The sequence below is a fragment of the Oryctolagus cuniculus genome, chromosome 2 (genome assembly GCF_964237555.1).
Source record: "Oryctolagus cuniculus chromosome 2, mOryCun1.1, whole genome shotgun sequence".
Classification (NCBI taxonomy): domain Eukaryota; kingdom Metazoa; phylum Chordata; class Mammalia; order Lagomorpha; family Leporidae; genus Oryctolagus; species Oryctolagus cuniculus.
Genome location: NC_091433.1, coordinates 106,142,107 through 106,160,118, shown reverse-complemented (window position 1 = coordinate 106,160,118; position 18,012 = coordinate 106,142,107). Strand labels below are relative to the sequence as shown.

Below are 18,012 nucleotides of genomic sequence, written 5' to 3'. Positions count from 1 at the left end.
TTGATGGATAAGAGTACGTATCTCTATCTTTACAATACAATTTTAGGGCCCTATTCTTGTCAGATCAGTGAGCTTTGTCCTTTCCTCATTGTTCCTCTAGCTTCTAATGTATGTCTTGGTAATGGGATTACTTGATTTGTTTAGTTATTAGATAGTGAAAATGACAAATCTACTGTACTGGGTGCATATACTCTAAAGCAAAAAAGCAACCTGAAAGCCAGGGAGACCCCTGAGGGTACCATTGTCAACCCCTCCTGGTCACGGACAACTTCTCTCTCACGAGAAACTTAACCATGTCAGGTATGGACCAAGCGAGGGCACATTATAGGCCAATAATATTAAGTACTAATAAGGCATACTAACCTTTATATTTGAGGGGGTAAAAACCATCAGAAATACAAGTATTCACATTTTTCTCTTGCCACTCCCTGGATCATCTCTTGGCATCCTATGTAACAGCCTCCTCTCTCTCTCCATAGCACTTGACCATGGCCTGGCCCCTTCCTGCCTTTCCATCTCATTCCTCACCACCCTTTCACTGAATGACCTCATTTTCCACTGGTAGCAAACACATTCCAAACTCTTCTCTAATCCACCCCTCCCCAACACACCCATACATATCTTCCAGCCCACTACCTTTTGAGAGGTAGAGTTACAGACAGTGAGAGGGAGAGACAGAGAGAAAGGTCTTCCTTCTGTTGGTTCACTCCCCAAATGGCCGCAACAGCAGGAGCTGCACCAATCCAAAGCCAGGAGCCAGGAGCTTCCTCCCAGTCTCCCACGTGGGTGCAGGGACCCAAGGACCTGGGCCATCCTCTACTGCTTTTCCAGGCCATAGCAGAGGGCTGGACTGGAATAGGAGCAGCTGGGACTAGAACTGGCACCCATATGGGATGCCAGTGCCCGCAGGTGGAGGATCAACCTACTGCACCACGGTGCTGGCCCCAGCAGCATGTTTTAGCCCTGTGTTCCCTCTTCCTAAAACTTATTCACAGGGTAATTATCATTCATCTTCTAAGATAATAAATTCAATAAGCCTTGCCCATTCAAGCCTAGTCTAAATGCCCTTTGCCTGGACCCCATCACTCCCAGATGTTCGAAGGATAGTATAACTTACCTAAGCACCTAACCTTGTAAGATTCTCTGTATGCTGCCCCCAGGAGTCTGTAACCTTTGGAAGACAAGAATTCTGACATTTGGTTTTCCAGTACTGTGGCTGCCTCCAACCTTCGAATCTAAAGCATTTGTTCTTTGCAAGTGAATTCTCTATACCTACTAAGCATCATTCACCCAGGAGGGATCGCAGTTGCTATCCCCATTTCATTATCCAGTAGAACTTTGTGATCTCTCAGGGCAGACATTGGGTCAGCTACTGGCCCAGGCTAAGTGAGCATCTAAGGTGAACTTTGAGTGAGCAATAAAGGGGAATAGAAATTCTAAGGAAGTGTGTTGCAAACTTCTGTCTGAGGACCAATGTTGGCTCATGGTCCATGACATGCTTTCAGTGGCCTCGGGTGAGGACAATGAAGAAATCAATTCAACTTGAAGGACTATGTGTACCTGAGATTATGTCTGCCTGCCACTTTGGCTAGAAAACTTTTCTGTAGTGAATTGAGACAACAGTGGTAGGAGTTGATGGATTTTTTGTATGCATATCCTTAATTGATGAAATTAAAAACAGCAACTCTGTGGAAATTCCCAACATAGCTTTGCTATCTGACTTATCTACTAAGTCCTAATGCCCAGGAACCACTGACCTAGCACAAAAACTGTGGTTTGGGAAGGTACGTGTGAGTCTGTGGGCACCAGAGCATGGGTAGTAGCAGGGATAAGACAGAACCAGCCAAGATGGAATCCACACGGCTCTGAGAGGTGTGACCGTGGGTTGTGACCCGTGTGGAGGTCAGTGTGTGACCGTGGGTTGTGACCCGTGTGGAGGCTCTGGCTTGCTTGTCTGTAGAGCAGGCCAATGCTCAGCTGACCTCTACGGAGCCCGCCTGCTCTTGCAGTGTTAGCTTCCTGATGTTTCCCAGCCACCTAAGGCTGAACGGCTGTCCAGGAGAAATTCTCACCCATCTGACATTCCACTCTCTTTGCAGACCCTGTCCTACAACAAATACAACCTCAAACCCCAAACAAGTGAGAAGCAGGCTAAAGAGATTCTGATCCGCCGCCAGAACACCTTGAGGGAGAGTCTGAGGAAAGGTCACAGCCTGCCATGGGGGAAGCCGGTAGGTGGGCGCTGCTGACTTGGGACCCTCTGCCTGTGGAAGTTTAATGCCTGACAACCAGGTCTGCCCTGGCCAGGGCCTTCTCAGGGGAACAACGATGGGTATTTAAGTGAACAAAACCTCCACGTGGTGCCAGAAACATAGGAGGTGCACACCATGGCAACCCCTGTCTCTGGATTCAGGAACTTATGGACCTGAGGCTTCTTCCCGCCGGGCATTTGGTAGCAAACTGCCCTCCAGGGCAGGGCAGTGACTGTGCATGTCCACTGTGTGGCATTCTGTGTTGCTGTGGTTTTGTTATGAGAGGAGGAGTGTGGTGGGGGTAAGAGGCATGGAGTCACCACACAGACAGCGGGAGTCAGGTGAAAGCGGGCCATAGGTGAGCAGCCCACAGACTTGTTTATTTCAGTTGGTACAGCAGCTTATATAGCAGAGGCAGCCAATCTGGCCAAGGGGAGGTTTATGCCCTAACCAATCACAGCCTGTTGCCAGGCAGGCTCTGTTGCCAGGTGGGTTCTGAAGCCATTCCTGAGTAACTGACTCTTGCTCGCCAGCGCCATCTTGGCATGGCCTTCTCATTCCACCACAAAGCTGGGTGGGGCCAAACACTCTGTGGGGACCTCCAAGATCTAAGCCTTCTGGCTCTGGGATGCCGCCGACTTCTCTCTCAGGAAGAGATATGGGGAGATTTGTTCTTGTCGAGACTCTCGACCTTGTCACTGTGCACCTGAACTCTTCCTATTTCATTGACTGCTATTTATTTGAGAGACAGACATACAGAGAGAGAGAGAGAGAGAGTGCCCCCATCACTTGTTCATCAAAATGCCAACAATGGCCCTTAAGTGGTGCCAAAGGCAGAGCCCAGAAGGGAAACAGGAACCAATTACCAAAACTGGTGCTACTGCGTCTCAGAGTTTGTATTAGTGGGAAGCTGTGGAGTCAGAAGCCAGAGGTAGCCAAACTCTGGCACTGCATGTGGGATGCAGGTGACTTAGCCTCTAGGCCAAAGACTTGCCCCGTGAACTCTTCCTCTATGAGACTGTATCATAGCAAACTTGCTGGGATTCCTAGATGGACATGGGGTCTCAGGCAGATCCTAATCTTGATCCTTATCTCAGTGGGGCTGTGGAAGTAACCTTGAGAGGTTCAAAATGGTCCATTTTCTCACAAGAGACAAAATTGATAAAAAATGGAATGAAAAGAGAGAGAGATTTTGGTGCGAAATGTTTTTGAAATCCATGTGTTAGAAGAGCCTTCAAAAACATTCTGGTAAATGATTTTTTCTAAGATTTATTTATTTATTTGAAAGGGTTACAGAAAGAGGGAGAGACAGAGAGAGAGGGCTTCCATCTGCTGGTTCACTCCCCAAGTGGCCACAACAACCAGGCCAAAATCAGAAGCCAGGAGCCAGTTTCTTCCAGGTCTCCCACGTGAGTGGCAGGGTCCCAAGCACTTGAGCCATTCTCTCCTGCTTTTCCCAGGCCATTAGCAGGGAGCTGGATGGGAAGTGGAGCATCTGGGACATGAACCAGCACCTAGATGGGATGCTGGCGTTGCAGGTGGTGGCTTTATCTGCTACACCACAATCCAGCCGCAGAAAATGATTATTACAAAAAAAAAAAAAAAAAAAAAAAAAAAAAAAAAAAACCTGTGGCTAGATTTCAAATTTTTTACCCCCAAATAAATGTATCTTTTAATTCCATTTTCCATGATTTTTTGGAAGTTCCCTTTCTCATATTGAAGACAGAAGTGTCAGCTTTCGTGAAACAAAAGTTAACTAAGTTAACTGAAGGCCAGGTCTCCAAACACGATGCCACTGTAGATCTGTGCTTTCACTTTCTTTGTCACAGGAAACTCTTATTTGCAGGAGCTGATCTACTTTTTATTTCTACTTGTTTTCTACAGACTGGCACCAAAAACATCCGCTACCTCTCCTTTCCCTACAGCAATCAACCGCTGAAAGCGAGAAGGGACACAAGGGCTGCCGAATTCACAGGTAACCTCTCTCCTTGGCTACCCCACATCTTGTCCAATAAAGGATCAGATGCTATTATTTAGGTGTCTGGGGACCAAGGGACAAAAATCAAAAACTTTACATTACATTGCGTGACCAAAAAAAAAAAAAAATAAACACTGCTTTAATAATGAAATCAGAACTTTGGGGACACTGAAATTTGAATTTCATGTAAATTTTACTTGTAATGAAATATTGTTTTCTTTTACATTTTTTCAGACATTTTAAAAAATAACAGGTGATTTCTAGTTCTCTGGGCTTTCCAAAGGAGGTATCAGGACAGATACAGCCCAAGGGTCAGAACTGGCCATCTCCTCTCTGAAACAAGTGATACAGGGAGGCTTCACTGAGCTTCTGGGACTCACCCATAGTTTTAGTTTGAGCAGAATTATCCAAAGTGGATTAAATATTACTAAAGCAAACTCTTCAAGCTTACTGATTAAATATTTCCTCCTAAATACTTAAATCTTAATTAGAACTCTTGGCATTGTTGAACATGTTTAGTATTATTTTTAAAAGCCAAGTTACTTTTATTAAAAAATGTGTGTATAAAATGATATTTTATTAGCAAAAAGTGGCTGAAGCATTTAAAAAAACAAAAAGTTTTTTCTTATTTACAAATATGTTTCATGTAAATCCTAAATAGATCAGTAGAGAAAAGAATAAGAAAGAAGTTAAAATCACCTAAAATGGCAATACCTGTATGTAATCACCATAAAACATTTGATCTAGCATTCTCCCATAATTCTACACTCTCCTGACCCACAGTACCCGCTCCTGATGCCTCCTTTCCTCAAATCACAGAAACACAGCACAGGATTTGTATAGGAAAGCTAATCAGTTTCTCTGGTCTTCTTACTCAATGACATATTTCTGAGAGCTGGTGTGTGTTGGTGTTTCCTTAGCCACCAAGCCAGCAGTGTCCCTGCAGCAGACATCAGCGAGGTGTCCACCAGTCCGATGCAGTTCTGACACTGTCCACCCGGAGAAAGCATCAGATCCTATACACTGAGTCCCTAAGGCTGCCTCCCCGCCCCACCCCCAACATACAACACAAATGTCGGTGCCAGTTGTGGGCCTCAGATGCTTTACCTATGCTTCTGGCCAGCTGACTTTAAATCAGGGGTCCCACAGCCCCCTTCTCGAGTTCAGTTTGTTAGTATGGTTCACAGAACTCAGGGAAAGGTTTACCAGTTTATTGTAAAGGATGTTGAGTAGCCAACAGATGAACAGCCAAGAGGAAGAGAAGAGGCAGGAGCCTCCATTCTCTCTTGGGTTACATCACCCTCCAGGGATCTCCATGTGTTCAGCTACTTGGACGCTCTCTAGGTCCTATTCTATTGGACATTCATAGAGGTTTCATCACGTAGCTGTGATTGATTAAGTCTTTGGTCATTGGTGATCAATTTAACCTTCAGTTCTTTTATTTTCCACAAGGAGGTTGGGGTGTAGGACTAAAAGTCCCAAATCTCTGATTCTGCCCTGGTCTGTCCTGTGACCAGCCCCACCTCTCGGCAACCTAGGGCTGCCAGCCAGGAGTCAACTCAGTAGCACACAAAATCTCTCTCAGCAGATTCCAGGGAGTTGGGGACTGTATGCCAGGAAAAGGGATAGAACCAAATATATATTTCACAGTATCACAGTTTTATACTTAAAATCAAAGTGTAATCATTGTTTAGTAAATTTAGAAATCTTCTAGGTCTCTCAAAAATATGTTGTAGGTAGATTTCCATGTCAATAGATATGAATTTGGTATTCATTTCAGAAAATGGAATAAAAATGAATTATACAGAAGCCCCATATCTTATTTAGTCAATTTCTAATTAATAAATACTTAAAATATTTCTAATTTGGGATAATTATAAGCAATTTTAAATAATAAGCACTCTGACTCACTTGTGATTTATTTTTTCATAAATAAGTATTTACTTAGTATATTTTCCTGTAAGCAAAAGTTTTCAGATCAATAATTGCATATATTTAAATCTTCACTTGCATTGCCAAAATGCAAGCCTAAAAGATTATATCACCAATTTACCCTCATACCAACAATCTATGAAAATCGTCCTTATCTGACACCTTTGTCATCCACTAGGCTGTTTGCAAACTTTAAAGAAATGAATAATATGATAGCACAAAACTTATAGACCTCATTTTATTTTCACATGAATCTCTAGTATTTTTAGTCAGAGTGAACATCTTTCATATTTTTGGAGACAGCTATGTTTCTTGTAGGGAATTTTCTGTTTCTACTTTTCTCTATGCTTTCCACTATAGTTGTTGATTTTCTTTAGAAGGATTTGCAGAGCTACACATAACAAGCATGTCACCTATTTGCTGTCCTTTTGTGTTCAACAATTTTTCCTCCGGAGCACCAAATGGAGGGTTACAAGAAGTTGACTTTAAAATGTCTTCTGGGTGCAAATAATCTAGTGTTATTGATGTGGCCAAGTGGACAGAGAACAAGGAAATGTCACAGTTCTTTATTTTTTTTAAGATTTATTTATTTTACTTGAAAGTCACAGTTACACAGAGAGAGAAAGAGAGAGTGAGAGGGAGAGGTCTTCCATCTGCTGGTTCCCTCCTAAATGGTTGCAACAGCCAGAGCTCTGCCGATCCAAAGCCAGGAGCCAGGAGCGTCCTCTGGGTCTTCCACATGGATGCAGGGGCCCAAGGACTTGGGCCATCTTCTGCTGCTTTCCCAGGCCATAGCAGAGAGCTGGAACAGAAGTGAGGCAGCTGGGTCTCGAACTGGTGCCTATATGGGATGCTGACACTGCGGCTTTACCTGCTACGCCACAGCACCGGCCCCCACAGTTCTTTCTTAAGAAGTGGATATCGGTATCACATGACTGATAGCAGATCACCAGAGAGCAGCCTTGCGTCAGCACTAACATACAAATTGGAAACAAGAATTACAAATAAAATAGAGCATTTTCCAAAGGGGGATTGTTCCAGAAGGTGGAGTCGTTTAACATTTGGAAATGTAATTACATTATTTACCAAACTAATAAGTCAAAGCACCCCATCTCTTAAATATATGCTTCACTAAAGGGCATCTCATGCTTACTTTCAATAAAAATCATAAAAGCTGAAAAAATATATAGGGACTAGAGTTAAAAAAATAAAATTCTGCTTCTCAATGCTGTTCTTTTCTCTTTGGAAAGAGGATAATATTGCTGACTTCCCCATACAACAGTACCCATATTATCCAGGCTTGAAAGCAGTCACACACATACAGGATACACATATGAGCAGATCACATAAAGCTGTTAGAACAGTGCCTGGAACCAAGTAGTTGTGCCAAGAAACAGTAGGCACTGTTCACTGTTATCCTTGAGGCCCTTAAGAAAGCCCATGGGTAAATACAGAAAGGACAACACTCCAAAATGTCAGGGCTACCTGGACTCATCTAGACTTGTAATGAAATCTTAGTCTCAAGGAAAATAATTTTTCTTCTTTCAAATGTAGCCCATTGTTTCTAAGTTCATCTAGATGACAACAGTTACACTAGAAATCTAAAAAGGAAAAGTAATGATGTGGGACTTTCATTACTAGTTAATTGTACTAAGTTTCAAAGAATTTATAATGATCAGACCACAGTTGTTTACAGGAATCCACTTTCTGTCTATACCCAGAGACTTTCTGCTCCTAGACAAGGTCAGGGAGCAGCCAGAAAGGCTCTAGGAGAGACTGTAGAGAAAGACATCTTGTTGGCCGGCGCGGCTGCTCACTAGGCTAATCCTCCACCTGTGGCGCTGGCACTCGGGGTTCTAGTCCCGGTTGGGGTGCCGGTTCTATCCCGGTTGCCTCTCTTCCAGTCCAGCTCTCTGCTGTGGCCCGGGAGGGCAGTGGAGGATGGCCCAGGTCCTTGGGCCCTACACCCACATGGGAGACCAGGAGGAAGCACCTGGCTCCTGGCTTCGGATTGGCATGGCACCGACCATAGTGGCCATTTGAGGTGTGAACCAATGGAAAGAAGACCTTTATTTCTGTCTCTCTCTTTCACTGTCTAACTCTGCCTGTCAAAAAAAAAAAAAAAAAAAAAAAAAGACATCTTGTCCAGTGGTCTTCCCCTGTCTGACTAGGCCGGGCCTTGGAGCACTCTTTCTTACCCAGCTCTTTCCTTGCCCTCCAAGGTTGGGAAACCTCTTGCTCGAAACATGTAGGCGCTCCATGCTGGTTTGGAGGACCTTCCACATTCACAGTTCTGTATCAGCAGATTCAACTAACAACCAGATAAAAATATTTGAACAAAAGATTGCATTTTTACTAGACATGTAGGGTCTTTTTGTCTTGTCATTATTCCCTAAACAGTATAGGCCAACAACTGCTCACATAAGGGTGATTTAAAGTGTGTGAGAAGATGTGCAGAGGTCATGTGCAAATGCATCATTTTATTTAAAGGACTTGAGCATCCTTTGATGTTTCTGCTCTTGGAGTTTCTAGAATAGTCCCTTTTGGGTACTCAGGGACAAGTGTAAGGGACACAGCATGGTCTGATGTGGAAGAGCAGTTCTGCAGCTGGACAGGATCTGTTCAAACTCCAGCTCCATTTTCAGCAGCAGTTTGATAATCAAAGTTACTTAGCCTTGAGAAATGAGGACTGTACTTTCCCCATTTCAAATGTTCAAGGTCAAAGAGAGAAAACTTGGATGTAACACTTTGTGGTAACCACTGATAAAATAACCAATCACAGGCCGGCGCCGCGGCTCAATAGGCTAATCCTCCACCTTGCGGCACCAGCACACCGGGTTCTAGTCCCGGTCGGGGCGCTGGATTCTGTCCCGGTTGCCCCTCTTCCAGGCCAGCTCTCTGCTGTGGCCCAGGAGTGCGGTGGAGGATGGCCCAAGAACTTGGGCCCTGCACCCCATGGGAGACCAGGAGAAGCACCTGGCTCCTGCCTTCGGATCGGCAGGGTGTGCCAACTGCAGCACACCAGCCACAGCGGCCATTGGAGGGTGAACCAACGGCAAAAGGAAGACCTTTCTCTCTGTCTCTCTCTCTCACTGTCCACTCTGCCTGTCAAAAATAAATAAATAAATAAATAACCAATCAGGTTAAAACCAGCTACTTTAATATGGCAGTTCTGGGTAACCTTCCAGTTAGCATTGGCTTTTGACAAGATAAAGCATTTTTATGTCTTATGATGTATGTCTATAGCCAATTGATTTAATATTCTAAAAGGATGCTGCCTTGCCTCCCTGGGTGGAGTAAGGGGACTGGCTGGATACACAGGTTTCCATGCATTTTTATTTATTTATAACACTGCACATGTGTCTTCTGTCTATTGGGGCAGTGACTTTGTAAAGGGAAAGTCGTCTGATGAAAAGGTTCGGTGTAAGAGCTAGAACCTCGGGGAGGGCTTTGCTTCACTCTGAGTTCTTGCCATCCAGATTCCAAGCCTCCATGCTGATCTGAAGTCTTGTTTCCCTGCTTGTCACGATGTGTTCTCAGATGATGACAGCTGCCATCCCGGATTCCCACCTGTCACGTTCAGTGTACAGTCTCGGACCAGGTCACTTCAGGAAAGAAGACAGGTGCAAGAAGCCATCCCCATGAAGAGCTTCCACAGAGGAAGGGAGGCATTGAACTTTGATGACCAAAGAACAGGCCAGAAAGAGCATGGCGGTAGAGACAAGAGGGGGATTTTAAAGCCCAAACCACTGTTTCACACAGTGGACGAGGAGTATGCATCTGGAGAGCAGAGCGAGGAGGAGGCCTCTGCGATTGGGCCCAGATGGACAGCTGAACAGAAACAGAAACACAGCAGGGACCACCACCAGTCCCACAGTCCTCTGCTCCAGAGAAAAGATTTTTAATGTCCACAGATTGCCTCAGAAGTTTTCAAGAACCCATCTTCCTATTATTGTGAAAGGAGAGAAGAATTTTCAGAAAGAGGGTAGAGGAAAGCTATTGAGTTTGCTTTTTTTTTTTTTTTTTTCGGAAACAATTAGTCACATACCTAGAGGAAGCAAGAAAGAAGATATTTTGGAGGACTGGGAGCAAACCCAAGACTGTGTCACATGCTTAACTGGTATATCTTGGTAGACGAATTCCTTATGGTTAAGAGCAGTTAATCACTCCAGGAATTAGACACTGAGAATTCATAAAAGCTTTCAATCAAGGGCATGTTGTTCATGTTATGTATTGATACACAGAGTGATTGATCAGCAACTCATACTGACTATATGCACTTGCAACTCATGATCCAGTCAGCACTAGCAGGGTCCTTTGGAGTGACCTGACTCAACGTGTAGGTTTACAGATGGGGATCCCCTGTTTAAGGTCATGTGGTGAGTGGTTACATGGCCTCAAAAATGGCTGCCCTCCCTCCCAATTGAATGCCTTGAATTTTGATTTTGATATTCAATATGCAATAGCTGTATTTCAAAGAAGAGATTAAACTTTTATAGCATTGCTGCATTGATTCAGGAGCAATGATAGCAGATGTGATACGCATGTCAGAGTTAATCTGTGAATGTCAGAATATTTATTTTTAAAACAAATATTACAAACACAATGGCCACAAATAGACTTCATAGTAATGACACAAACAACAGGTATGTATTAGGTGTACATTTTGCCACCAGGTTTGAACCCATTTTATAATTTAGTCTTCCATCAGCATCATCCCTAAACTTGACCTTGACCTCACACTCCAGATCACCAATTTTACTAGGCTACTTTATCCTTCCTTCTGCCTTCCCCTCTTCCTCCTTTCTTCTCTTGTCTGGCTACCTTTAGGTTAATAAGTACTTTCTGAGTATTAATTATTGTGCCAAATGCCTAACCTACAATAATCAATTAACCACACATCTTTCTATCATTCCTGGTTTTGGTGTCTTTACTGCCCCCAGCTGATGTAGTTCTCTGCATGGTCATGATCAGAGGCACCTGTTCCTTAGACCCGTCTTGCCCCCTTGACCCCTTGGTGCCCTGCATCCAGTTGGATGTGCCATGGAACTTATCTGTGAATTCCACAAGTACAGGCATGAAGTCCATGGCCTGAAGGATAGGGAGGATGGTTTGTTCCTTTAAAATTTCATCCATTTATCAGTGTATTTTTAATCTCTTTTTTGTTTGCTTTTTTCATTTGTTTCAATGGTATCTATATCAGTTACATAGTGCCATGGACACAGTAGATTATCTGTAAGGGTTGAACTGACAATAGCTTTTTATAGCTGAAAAGAACACTACCAAAGATATTATCAGACATTCTTATTTTCCAGGTGACAAAAATGAGGTCTTGAGATGCTACTAGATGTCAGTGCAGTGTCTGCTTCCCTTGGAGGATGTGGACCTGTCCCAATAACCTGTGGATAGCAGTCACTGACTAAGGACAAATGACTTTCCCCAGGATTTCCATTTTATGGAGGACATTCACTCAGGTTCATGCTGCAATGGTAGAAATGGCAATTGAAAAAGCCTACTTCTCTTTCTTTTTCTAAGCATGAAATATAATGCTATGTGTTAGTTGTCTGAATATTTTGATTTTAATAGAAATAATACACTACCAAATAACAGTAATCATTCTAAAGGGATAGAAGCACGTGTGTATATAAAACTCAGGGATTACAGGGTTTTTATTTTTGTTCAACAAAAAAATCAACAAAAAATCAAAGCAATGGAAAAATCTTTATGCCTCATGAGAAGGAGGCAGTGAATTCTGTTGTAGATGGAGGTGCAGAGGCAGAGTTTTGGAAATAAAACTTTTTTTTTCCTTTTGTGTGTGTGTGTGTGTGTGTGTGTATGTGCATGGGTGGTTGGGACCCAAGTACTTGAGCCATCACCTGCTGCCTCCCAACGTGTGCATTAGCAAGAAGCTGTAATCCAAAGTGGAGTTGGGAGTCAAAACCTGGGCACTTCTATTTGGGATTTGTGTCTCAAGCAGCAGGTTAACTGCTAGGCCAAATATCTGACACAGTAAAACTGATTCTTGAGAGCTGAAGAGTCCCCACACCCTTGACTGGACTCCATCCACATAACAGAAATCCAAATGTGAAGGCCTCTAAAAAGTCTAAGGGTCTGAAAAATTATATAACTCTCCTGGTTTTCTCTCAGCTGATGGAGCCATTAAGAAGAGGATTGGGGCAATTTAGGGAGTAGATTTAATTGGAAAAAAGCTGTTGGGAAAATTCCTGGCAAGATCGGAAAACCACTTTCTGCAAGAAGAGGGCAAGCTCAGACCAAAGAAGAGGATGATCCCAGGCTAGCAGGTAGTCAAAGATCTGTTTTCAAAGGAAACTTACCTACAAGGTAGTCCTGGGTGGCAGCAAGACAAGACAGATCTCTATGCCTGCAGTGCACTTTTGTATGCTATGGAAAGAAGATGAGAAAAGAAAATTAAGTCATTGAGGGAATGTTAGGCTATTTGATTGCCTTTTTAATCTACAGTAGGACTCCCTTATCCATTAGAGATACCTTCCAAGACCCGCAGTGGATGCCTGAAACTGTGGATAGTACTGAACCTGATATATATAGTATACTATGTTTGCTTCTCTATATACATATCTATAATATGGTTTTATTGACAAACTAAGCAGAGTAAGAGTTTAACAACCATGACTTACATAAAATAGAACAGTTAGAATAATATGCTGTAATAACATTGTCAGCATCACCACTCTTGTGCTTTGGGGCCATTATCAAGTCATACAAAAGAAACATGAGACCAGCACATTGTGAGAACGATCTGAGATGGCTCCTGAGTAACTAATGGGCAGGAGGCATACACATGGTGAAGATGCTGGACGAAGCAATGATTCACACCCAAGGCAGGGCAAGCAGGATGGCACGAGATTTGAATATAATAAGCAAAAATGGAGTGCAAATAAAAGCATATGGTTGCTTATTTCTGGAATTCTCCATTTCATATTTGTAGACTGTAGATGACTCTAACTGAAACCCACAGAAGTGAAACCTGGGATAAGGGAGGACTACTCTGTTTACTTTCTGCCGAAATCAGTTGATTGGGTTCCTAACAATCTGGCCAAGCCTTCTAGGGAGCAGGTGGAACGATGTTCTGGGCAGCAACAGTTATCTTTGTCCTCTGGTTGCTGTGTTTTACAACCTATTAGTGGCCATGTGCCCAGAATATATTTTCACAACAGAAACTGATGGAGTTGTTTTGCTGAGGTTATTTGTTTATCTAGACATTCGTTGGTCATGCTGCCTCTAGGAAGTGGTGCAAAGATCCTGTCTGAACGATGTGGCAGGTTGAGGGTCCCCTGGATGCTGGTGGCTCTGGCTAACCTGGAGAGTTGTTGGCTGAAATGGACTGTCTGTCTGCTCATCCAGCGTTGTTTCAAAATGATGTGTGGTCTGGTCTCCTCTCCACACCTTCGTAAGTAGCAGCCAACTCTGGAGTGTAACAGGCAACCCTACGAGTGCTTTTGGATATCAGTTACACATGAGATTTTTCCAATAGGCACCAGGCAGTACAGGAAAGAGAAGTCTCTTCTTGGGTATCAGGGAAGACCTGGTTTTTGTTGTCTGCTCAACACAGGGAGGGATAAACTTGAATAAGGGTCCCTGTCTTGGCCCTGGCTTTGCATCTACTGAGCTGTCAATATTTTCTGCTAATGGCTCCAAAGAATTTGTGCTTTTATCTTCAGCCTAAAAAGTCAGATGCACGACACACAACATCCTCATTTCCCTCCAAGAGTTTTATTTTGTTTTGTTTGTTTTTAACTTCCGGAAGCTTATTAACATCGTTCACCTGAAGGTTCTTGGATTCCAATGAATTTTACATTTTTCCTCTACAGCAGCCTCTGACAATGATTTCCCTTTCATTTTCTGGTATTCAGATTGCAGCAAATTCTCTTCATCTTCTTCAGATCAGACACAAGCCCATGGATAGCTGGCTTGTGCTTAGTCAACACGTTGAAAGAGAAGCATTGGCCATGGAAAGGAATACACTATGACAAAGAGCAGCATGGCATTGTGGGTACTTTATCACACTTTCTGCATTCTTTTCTTTCTCTCATGAAGACGGCACACTTCTGGCTTCTCTACTTGGAGAAACATCAAGGGTCACAGGAGTTAGGGCTGGAAGGACCCCTGATTTGGAGATGGAATTGCTACTCCCATGGAAGAGGTGATGAGACTCAGTTCCTCAGCCGGGAGAGCTGGTCTCAGCCTACAGAAAAGCCCCCTGAATGCCTCCTCACCCAGGCAGATACCAGCCACTCTGGTCATCTATATTGCCAATCAATAGAGTTGGTTCAGAGCTCACACTCTGGCACCAGAGTTCAGTTCAGCCAGGAGATCCCGAGTCAGTTAATTATAACCCCTAAGCTGAAATTTACTGATTGACAGTTATTCTATATACTTCATAGGACTAGCACAAGGATTAAATGAGATAATATATGTAAAAGTCTTAGTAATTACTGGGATCAATTTAATGACAACATAAGTGGCATATGAGACTTCTTGGAGAGGTTGTTTTATTGGCAACAGTAGAGGATACCCTAGTTGAGGGTACTAGGGCAAAGGTCAGATAGAAATAGAGAACGGTAAAAACCACCACCACAGTTTGGCCTGTCTCTAACCACAGTCCATCCATCAAGAGCAAAGCCAGAGACACGGTCTGGATATGGATTTACGTTTATTTTTAAGTCAAAGCACAGCCTCACTTTGCTGATTTCTGTATCATTACCCTAAAATTCCTGCTTTGGGGACAATTAGCCTACAATATACTTCTAGTCTAGATTTATTCCCAAAGAGAAAGGATCATAGGCCCTGCCTCAGCACATCATCATGGAAAGCCAGTGAAGAAAGGGGAGACTGGTCTCCTTGGGGGAGAAACCCACTGGGGTCTCACTCCTCAGCTTGAAATGTCTTGTCTATAAAAGACCTTCCCTCTACAAAGTGTCTTACCATTTTAGATATGGAAAAAAATAGTTTCTGGGATGTTTGGTAATGTGCAAAAATTACCCAAAGTGATTTTTCAATAAATAAATTCAGTGAATGTGTTGGTTTTGTCTGTGGCATTTGCAAGTATAGTTTATCTACAGATGGAGCAGGCCGTTTCTTATCATCTTAGTTTTATTGGAGTTTTTAATTTTCTGTCTGACTATACTGTCAGGTATCTTGTTTCTAACTCCTGCTGAGAAAACCCAGCAGTGCAGACAGAAAGCTTCCTTTTAGGACATCAGGGACTGCTCATTGTTAATGGAGCCATCAGCCAAGGGGAATGAAAGAGATGCCTGCATCTGTGTCAGTCACTCCTGCCATTAGCAGGGATGTGCCCTTTCATCTGTGCACAGTAATTGATTTAATGCATTCTTTTTCTTTTTGACAGGCAGAGTGGACAGTGAGAGAAAGAGAGACAGAGAGAAAGGTCTTCCTTTGCTGCTGGTTCACCCTCCAATGGCCACCGCAGCTGGCGCAACGCGCTGATCCGATGGCAGGAGCCAGGTACTTATCCTGGTCTCCCATGGGGTGCAGGGCCCAAGGACTTGGGCCATCCTCCACTGCACTCCCGGGCCACAGCAGAGAGCTGGCCTGGAAGAGGGGCAACCAGGACAGAATCCGACTACCCGACCGGGACTAGAACCCGGTGTGCCGGCGCTGCAAGGTGGAAGATTAGCCTATTGAGCCACGGCGCCGGCCAGATTTAATGCATTCTTTCTCCTTCTGACCCACTAATGAGCCCCTAAGCCAGAGGTGTAAGCAAGTAAAAAATCAACATTTCCTTTGCCCAGACTTCTTCACTCTGCAATGTATTCAACAAATAGAAATCTTGATGTGGACTGAAGGAAGAGGATCTCTACAATTCCTAGACATCGTGATACAGATGTCAATCAAAATTGGTGGTCTCTAAATCAAGGTGTGCACTCTGTTTTCTAAGAAATTAGAATTGTACAGAATAGTAATGGCCAGCATTTAAAGAGTGCTTACTATATGCAAGGCATTATACAATGAGGCCTGCGCTGTGGTGTAGTGGGTTAAGCCGCTGCCTGCAGTGCCGGCGTCCTATATGGGCCCGAGTCCTGGCTGCTCTACTTCTGATCCATCTCTCTGCTATGGCCTGAGAAAGCAGAGATGTCCAAGTCCTTGGGCCCCTGCACCCACGTAGGAGACACAGAAGAAGCTCCAGATTCCTGGCTTCAGATCAGCTCAGCTCTGGCCATTGCGGCCATTTGGGGAGTGAACCAGCAGCTGGACCTCTCTCTCTCTGCCTCTGCCTCACTGTAACTCTGCCTTTCCAATAGATAAATCAATTTTTTAAAAAAAGTTTGTGTCATCAACATAGTTTTATTTTTAAAAAGTCATTATAAAAATGATTTATAAAGATGGGTGCTATCAGCACTCCATTTTAAAGGAAAAGAAATAAGCTTAGAGATTGAGTAACAGGTGTAAGGTCTCCTGGCTTCTAAGGAAGACCTCAGCTACCAGATCTGTCTCAAGTCACAACTGCCAATCTGACCCTCTGACCTGGGTAGAAGAGGGAATTTATAAGTGATTCTGATCTACACCCAGTCCTCTTTCTCACCTGGAGTAGATCCAATGGGAAGAAACAGAACCTTTCCACTCTGTCCGAAGAGAACTTTGATTTAAAATGAAAGAATAAATATAGTGGAAGCTATCATTGCTTTGGAAAATTGTTTTTTGTTTTTGTTTTTAACAAGACACCCTTTTTTTTTTTAAGAAAAAGATTTATTTATTTGAAATTCCAAGTTAAGGAGAGAGAAGGAGAAAGAGAAAGAGAGGGAGAGAGAGAGAGATCTTCCATCTGCTACTGCTTCACTCCCTAGACAGCCACGACAGCCAGCGCTGGGCCAGGCCAAAACCAGGAGCCAAAGTTTCACCCATGTCTCCCATGTAGGTGACAGTCGCCCAAGTGCCTGGTCCATCTTCTGCTGCTTTTCCCAGGCCATTAGCAAGGAGCTGGATCAGTAGTGGAGCAGCCAGGGCACAAACCAGCACACATATGAGATGCAGGCCTTGCAGGCAGCAGCCTAACCCACAATGCCTCAGAACTGGCACCCAGAAACCTGTTTTTACAGTTGATGAGTCATCTACACATTAGAAGATGAAAAACATTGGCAATTTAGGCACACTGAAGTTCTTTTTGAAGACACATTAGATGTTTTGTGTCTGATTTTAAATTGAGATTCTTGCTGTGTTTCTTTTTTGTTTGTTTGTTTGTTTGTTTTGACAGGCAGAGGGGACAGTGAGAAAGAGAGAGACAGAGAGAAAGGTCTTCCTTTGCTGTTGGTTCACCCTCCAATGGCTGCTGCGGCCTGCACGCTGTGGCCGGTGCACTGCACTGATCCGAAGGCAGGAGCCAGCTGTTTCTCCTGGTCTCCCATGGGGTGCAGGGCCCAAGCACTTGGGCCATCCTCCACTGCACTCCCAGGCCACAGCAGAGAGCTGGCCTGGAAGAGGGGCAACCGGGACAGAATCCGGCACCCTGACCGGGACTAGAACCCGGTGTGCCGGCGCCACAGGTGGAGGATTAGCCTAGTGAGCTGCGGCGCCGGCCTTACTGTGTTTCAATTATGTGTTGTTTACAAAAACTTTTTTCCTGGGTCCCAAATAAATTCCAATTAATCAGTCTCCACAGGCCTGCAATGTTGAACTCTGTCATTTACTTACAGCAGAAATATAAGCCAACAACTCCCTGAATGCATGAAAGGGGACAGAATGACTTAGATTACAGAAATATTCACATAATATTTATAGGGGAGCATATTCTTTGTAAGTCTTATAATTGAAAACATACTGTCAAAAAAAAAACTAACATGAAACAAAATTGAA

The 18,012-nt window shown here is 43.7% G+C and overlaps 1 protein-coding gene across 1 annotated transcript in view; it reads left to right on the top strand.

Annotated features, from left to right (window-relative positions):
* SLC9A4 (solute carrier family 9 member A4) overlaps positions 1 to 11,935 on the top strand; it is a 57,623-nt gene extending 45,688 nt beyond the window's left edge. The window contains exons 10-12 of the mRNA XM_002710005.5: positions 2,100 to 2,231; positions 4,137 to 4,227; positions 9,703 to 11,935. Coding sequence (XP_002710051.3) covers positions 2,100 to 2,231; positions 4,137 to 4,227; positions 9,703 to 10,067 — 588 coding nt within the window. The 3' untranslated portion in view covers positions 10,068 to 11,935. The remainder of the gene's footprint in view (positions 1 to 2,099; positions 2,232 to 4,136; positions 4,228 to 9,702) is intronic.
* The last annotated feature ends 6,077 nt before the right edge of the window (positions 11,936 to 18,012 follow it).